Source organism: Palaemon carinicauda, chromosome 10 (assembly GCF_036898095.1).
Source record: "Palaemon carinicauda isolate YSFRI2023 chromosome 10, ASM3689809v2, whole genome shotgun sequence".
In the NCBI taxonomy this organism is placed as follows: Eukaryota; Metazoa; Arthropoda; class Malacostraca; order Decapoda; family Palaemonidae; genus Palaemon; species Palaemon carinicauda.
Window position 1 is genome coordinate 128,687,881 of NC_090734.1, and position 6,927 is coordinate 128,694,807.

The 6,927-nt window shown below is 32.0% G+C and overlaps 1 protein-coding gene across 1 annotated transcript in view; it reads right to left on the bottom strand.

The window, feature by feature from the left end:
• LOC137648749 (uncharacterized) overlaps positions 1–6,465 on the bottom strand; it is a 12,754-nt gene extending 6,289 nt beyond the window's left edge. Inside the window, exons 1-4 of the mRNA XM_068381832.1 lie at positions 6,337–6,465; positions 3,618–3,684; positions 1,391–1,504; positions 524–829 (exon numbers count right to left, since the gene is read on the bottom strand). Of these exons, the coding sequence (XP_068237933.1) occupies positions 524–829; positions 1,391–1,504; positions 3,618–3,684; positions 6,337–6,461 (612 nt within the window). The 5' untranslated portion in view covers positions 6,462–6,465. The remainder of the gene's footprint in view (positions 1–523; positions 830–1,390; positions 1,505–3,617; positions 3,685–6,336) is intronic.
• Positions 6,466–6,927: the final 462 nt, after the last annotated feature.

A 6,927-nucleotide genomic window follows, 5' to 3' on the forward strand; every position in this document is an offset into this window, starting at 1 on the left:
TGAAACCCAGTTTTCAATTGAATACAAATGTGACCGAAAACCAATTTTTATATTAACTATTTCACTGTGATAAAAATGCGTGTTGCTGCCATGCTTACATCAGAACATAATGAAAACAAAATAAAAATAATACGTATTGTACTTGATCGAAATGATAATCAGCAGGACTCTATAGTCACTCAATACTTCAGACTTTCATACTTTGTTTTGTCTGCATAAAATCACAGAATATTACAATGATGCCCAATGTGTATATATTAATGTGCAGCAATGACACTTTCAAAACAAGGGTGTAGTCACGATTTCAGCTGAGAGGGGACCGTAAATTAAAAAAATATCTTTACACAAGGTTTCTCATCATATAATGACAGTTTTTGTTGATTATAAACTGTAATTTACCTAAACCATTTACTTACGACTACGAGTTTCATCATTCAATTACCAATGCTTCCTATAATTCACGTAACTTCCTCAACCCCTACCTAGGACACGTTCAATACATTGAGAAACTGAAAAAGCGCACCTGTTGGTCAACAAACGAATCGGAGGAAGCATCATCTTCCCTCCTGGCAATGGTCTCCCCGGTGAGAATATAAGGGGAGCTGATGATGATGATCAGCCAGAAGAGAATGGAGATGAGCGTGATGTAGAGAACGGGCCACTTCCCCACGATCAGCTGCATGGAAGCGGTCTTGTCTTCGAAGGCGTCTTCTACAGTCGTCTCTCCTCCCGTCCGGTTCATGGGACTGGCTTCGCCGTCTTCCAGCTCGGGGGTTTCTTCCGTGGTGATGCAGTCGATTGAGCTGTCATCCAGGCATCCAGTATCGATCTGGAAAAGCAAGACGAAGGTATAGAGTTCCAGGTGCATAGAATGGATTGGGCATACTGGAAGAAAGTCCGCGTTAAACTGGCAAACCAGTTTCTATGAAATGGTTTGATGGTCGGGCATATATATATATATATAAAAAAATCTATATCGAAAGGGAAACCCAAAATATTAAAAAAAAAAAAATGGTAGAATTTTCCCAGATACTGGGGGGAAAATCCTGAATAAGGATGGGAAATAAAACTATTTAATCTCCAGTGAAGTTCTCCAAGGAACTGTAATCCAATGTCAGACATTCGTAGTATATTATGAACAACAACTGGTAAAAACAAGATTAAAAGAGATATACAAAATAACTAAACAATTAATAATTATGTCGAAAAAACTCGAAATCACTTCCATAAATGTCAGTATACATATTGAATACTTATTGCCGTATGTTAAAGATTTTGCCAAAAGGAATTTGTTTTAATAAACGCTAATCAGCACTGCAAACTGTTAATAAAATTAAAAAATATCAGGGGAGATAAGGAAAATAGAAAAATAAAATTCTCCATTTCATACCTTTTCTATAACTTTTCCCTCCGTGTCGTAACCCATCACAATGACACGCTTTTTCTCTGAGCTCGATCCCATATCTTTTTCCTCTCTCACGGGAATCAACTTGCCGTCCTCATTCTGCAATAATAATAATAATAATAATAATAATAATAATAATAATAATAATAATAATAATAATAATAATAATAATAATAATAATAATAATAATAATATTTTCCAACTGGTTTTCTTGTAATTCATGCATCTCTGACCATATACAAAACAGATAAATACAAATAAACAATTGTATTACACCATGCACAGATGAGAGATATGCATAAATTACACCAAAACCATTTGGAAAAATACACAGCTCATGGGTGTCATGGGAAACTTGGGTTTTGCCCTAACCTAAACACGCACACGTAACCTAACCTAGGAAGTATGACTATTATATTAATTCACGGGGGGGGGGGGGGTCTTCAACCTATCCAAACACTCCCCCTTTCCTTCCAATAACATGACCTACGACCCTGTATTACTTAGTAAATTTGTTACTTCATCATGGAAATGCATTTGCGGTATCTCAAGTCCAGCTGAATTGCTGCCCAATTTCCATAACTCCATATTATCCATTGTTTTTTAACGTCTTCTGGAAAAACGTCTAAATAGGTTTTCTGAAGGTAATCATATGTTCCCTAGTTTGCAATTCGTTAAGACCTTGGGGCTTGTGATACCCTTCTTACAATCTACTATGCTGTACAGAAATTCCTTGATTGTGGTCAGGAAGTTTGTATGATTGCCCTTGATTTTAGTGCTGCCTTTGATGGTGTTAATCATGAGGCAGTTGGGAGTGGGTGGAGGTTTTACTAACATCATTATTGATTTTTTAAGTAATAGATTGCAAAGAGTTGTTATTGATAGTCACCATAGAGTACAGGAATGTGATATCTGGTGTTCCTCAGGGCCCGTAACTGTTCATACTATATACATATGGCATGTGGTTTGGCCTAAAAACAAGGTCGTTGCCTATGCAGATGGTGCTACTCTCTTTGCATCAATTCCATCTTCTGAATATAGATGTTGGGTTGCTGAATCCCTTAATAGAGATCTAGCTAAAATTAGTGCATGGTGCACTTTATGGGGCATGAAGTTGAATCCTAACAAAACTCAGAGAATGATTTTGAGAATCCTCAACATACAGAGGCTCCTCAACATACAGATCTCAACATTGATAATGTTTCTTTAACACTGTATGATTCTTTTAAAATTTCGAGTGTGATTCTCGACAGCAACTTTACTTTCGAGAAACACTTTAGGTCTGCATCCTCTTGAATTGCACAAAAAATTAGCTCATTGAGAAAATTTTGTAAGAAGTGTTTTAAATTCTTTCATTCTACAATGTTTGGAATATTGTTCTCCTGTCTGGTCTTCAGCGGCTGATTCTCATCTTAATTTGTTGGACAGAAACTTACGGTCTATTAAATTTCTTATTCCTGATCTAGATATTAATCTCTGGCATCGTTCTTCTATTAGTTCATTATGCATGTTGCATAAGATTTTTCATAATTCTAACCATCCTTTACATTCAAATCTTCCTAGACAGTTCCATCCTGGTCGTAAAACTAGGTATGCAGTTAATTCTAATAGTCAGGCCTTCTCCATCATGAGGCTCAATACTACACAGTATTCTAGAAGTTTTATTCCAGCTGTGACCAAGTTGTGAAATGATCTTCCTAATCGGGTATTTGAATCAGTAGAACTTCAAAAGTTCAAAGTTGCAGCAAATTTTTTTTTTTTTTTTTTTTTTTTTTTTTGTTGAACAGGCTTACATAAGTCTTTTTATAGTTATATATGAATTATCTACTTAATGTTGTTAATTTTTCTCATAATATTTTATTTTAATTTTCCTTACTTATATCGTTTATTTATTTCCTTGTTTCCATTCCTCACTGGGCTATTTTTTTCTGTTGGAGCCCTTGGACTTACAACATCTTGCTTTTCCAACTAGGGTTGTAGCTTGGCTAGTAATAATAATAATAATAATAATAATAATAATAATAATAATAATAATAATAATAATAATAATAATAATAATAATAATAATAATAATGGAGGTAATATATGGTTATGTCATAGCTACGTGATTGACTATTTTCTATTTTCTTAACCTGTACAGTATAGATTAAGGTTTGCAGAGTTTTAGTTTCTTATCTTATATTAAGTATGGCAACTTTACAGATAAACTAACCTTCGACTTCAGTTCTGAACCTGGTGTTGGAGGGTACATGTAAGCCATGAAGATATCTCGTAGAAATCTGGAAAATAATAATAATAATAATAATAATAATAATAATAATAATAATAATAATAATAATAATAATAATAATAATAATAATAATAATAATAATAATAATAATAATAATATATAGAAGCACTTCAACTGCCGATTATGAAAATAATGTAATAATGTATATGAATTATATATATATATATATATATATATATATATATATATATATATATATATATACAGAGAGAGAGAGAGAGAGAGAGAGAGAGAGAGAGAGAGAGAGAGAGAGAGAGAGAGAGAGAGAGAGAGAGAGAAGTGCATATTAAAAAATCATTTAATAATCCTAATCATATTTCTAGAAAATCATTTTAAAAAAGTTAGAATCATCTTCAAATGGTGAAATTATCTAAAAACAATTAATTCTAATTCTACCAATACAGAGATCGGTGTTACAGATAATCAATGAATCAAGTTGTTTATAGATTAATCATTACACATAAATAGTGCAAATATTGTACTTGCTTTTACCTACTTATACAAAAAGCGCGTATCTTCCTCACTTACATTGTACATAAAATATTCATATATATAGACATACATGTTTACATATTATTGATATACTGAGATACATACATGTAAATTTCAAATTTCATATAGCCCCCCCCCCTCTCTCTCTCTCTCTCTCTCTCTCTCTCTATCTCTCTCTCTCCTCTCTCTCTCTCTCTCCTCTCTCTCTCTCTCTCTCTCTCTCTCTCTCTCTCTGTATATATATATATATATATATATATATATATATATATATATATATATATATATATATATATACATACATATACAATATATAAATATATATATACACATACATATATATATACATATATAAATATGTATACATATGTATATATATATATATATATATATATATATATATATATATATATATATAGTATATATATATATATATACACACACACACACACACACACACACACATATAATATATATATATATATAATATATATATAATATATATATATATATATATATATATATATATATATATATACCGTACTGTATATATGACATATATATATATATATATATATATATATATATATATATATATATATATATATATATATATATTTATATATATATATATATATATATATATATATATATATATATATATATACATATATTCACACAGATAGATAGATAGATAGATAGATATGCAGTACATGGAACCACGAATGAATAATCCAGTGGATAAAAATCTGAAAATTTCCAAATCAATATCTTCCTCTCACCTAGAAAGAAGAGGACCCCAAGAGAGAGTTAGTTCCCTTTCATTCATATCGATATATAAAAAGTATAATAACTCTTTCCGGTTCATCTGCTTTCACAGGAACAGGAGGTTTCACCTCAAACAGATTTCTAGTGAAATGTAAGAAGTTTACAGATATTGTTTTATCTTAGGTAGAGTTCCCTTGCTTGAGGGTACACTCGGGCACACTATTCTATCTTAATTCTCTTCCTCTTATTTTTTAAGGTTTTTATAGTTTAACTAAGAAATATTTATTTTAATTGTTGTTACTGTTCTTAAAATATTTTATTTTAATTCTTAATTACGTCTCTCATTTTCCTTGTTTCCTTTTTTCACTGGGTAATTTTCCCTGTTGGAGCACCTGGTCTTATACCATCCTGCTTTACCAACAAGGGTTGTAATAAGTAAGTAATAATAATAATGATAATAATTGGGCCTGAGAGGTGCTACTTTACCGTTTTATTTTTTATTTTATTTTTTTTTTTTTTTTGCGGATACTTATAGAGTAAGGATGCTAGTCCCACGGTCTAGGTATATGCGCGTACCTAGACCGTGGCAATCTCCATGCCTTTTCTGATGGTCATTCAGAACAGCATAATATTCATGTGTTTGATCAATACTTATAAAATCATACCTTTCTTCAACAGGCAGACATAAATCTTTTCATAGTTTATATGTGAAATGTCAGTTTTGTTGTTACTGTTTTTAAAATATCCTATTTTAATTGTTTGTTACTATTCATATAATTTATTAATTTCCTTATTTTCTTTTCTCACTAAGCTATTTTTCCCTGTTGGAGCCTTTGGGCTTATAGCATCCTGCTTTTCCAGCTGGGGTTGTAGCTCAGCTAATAATAATAATAATAATAATAATAATAATAATAATAATAGTGGTCACCCATTCAAGTACTTTACTTTTTTGGAGTTTTTATAGTGCGTACAGTGCATGAGAAATTTAGTTTCATGATTTTACTGTTTTTAAAAATATTTCATTTTAACTGTTCATTACTGTCTTGTAGTTTATTTATTTCCTTTCCTCGCTGGGCTATTCTTTCCCTGCTGTAGCCTTGGAGGATCATTATTCCTCTAAAGTTGGAACCCTTTGGCTTATAGCATCCAACTTTTCAAACTAGGGTTGTAATAATAATAATAATAATAATAATAATAATAATAATAATAATAATAATAATAAGGGAGCGTTTCCTGGTCCTATCACACAAGAAAACAGTGATCAATCCTAACGTTTTTTTTTTTTTTTTTTTTTTTTTTATTCGCTGATCGGAACACTAAAATGAGGTAATCCTCTAAGACCATGTATTGACTTAAAACTTAAAAGTGACCCCATCCTTACCTGAAAACGGAGACGAGGTTGATTGGGGGCGTTCTTACCCCTCCTGGGCCAAGTGCCAGCTGCGCATGCGCGCCGCTAAGAGAGATTGCCACCAGAGCAATGGACAAGGTCCACAATAGCCTCATTTTCTGTAAATAAAAGTAATAAATTAAAATACAATAGATATAACTATCTGGGTAAACACATGAAAAAAATAATATAGCAATCAACTGATCGATGTCCTCAAATAAGCAATTCATGAAGATTATCATAAGAGAAAGTCCTGGAGGTAAAACTAATATAGGTTTTGGAACTGTACTCATGAAAGTATACATGGACAGCACCGCTCTCTCTCTCTCTCTCTCTCTCTCTCTCTCTCTCTCTCTCTCTCTCTCTCTCTCTCTCTCTCTCTCTCTCTCTCTCTCTCTCTCAATATCATGTATGAATAGCCTGTTTTTACTTAAACTATTAGCTCGTTGTGCTTAGAAATGCCAGTCTAGCTTGCACAAGCCAACCTATGAATAAGAATCGCTGGGCTTTCTTATGTAAACAGCATATTCCCTGAGGAAGATGTGTGTGTGGGTGTGTGTGTGTGTGTGCGGGGGGGGGGGG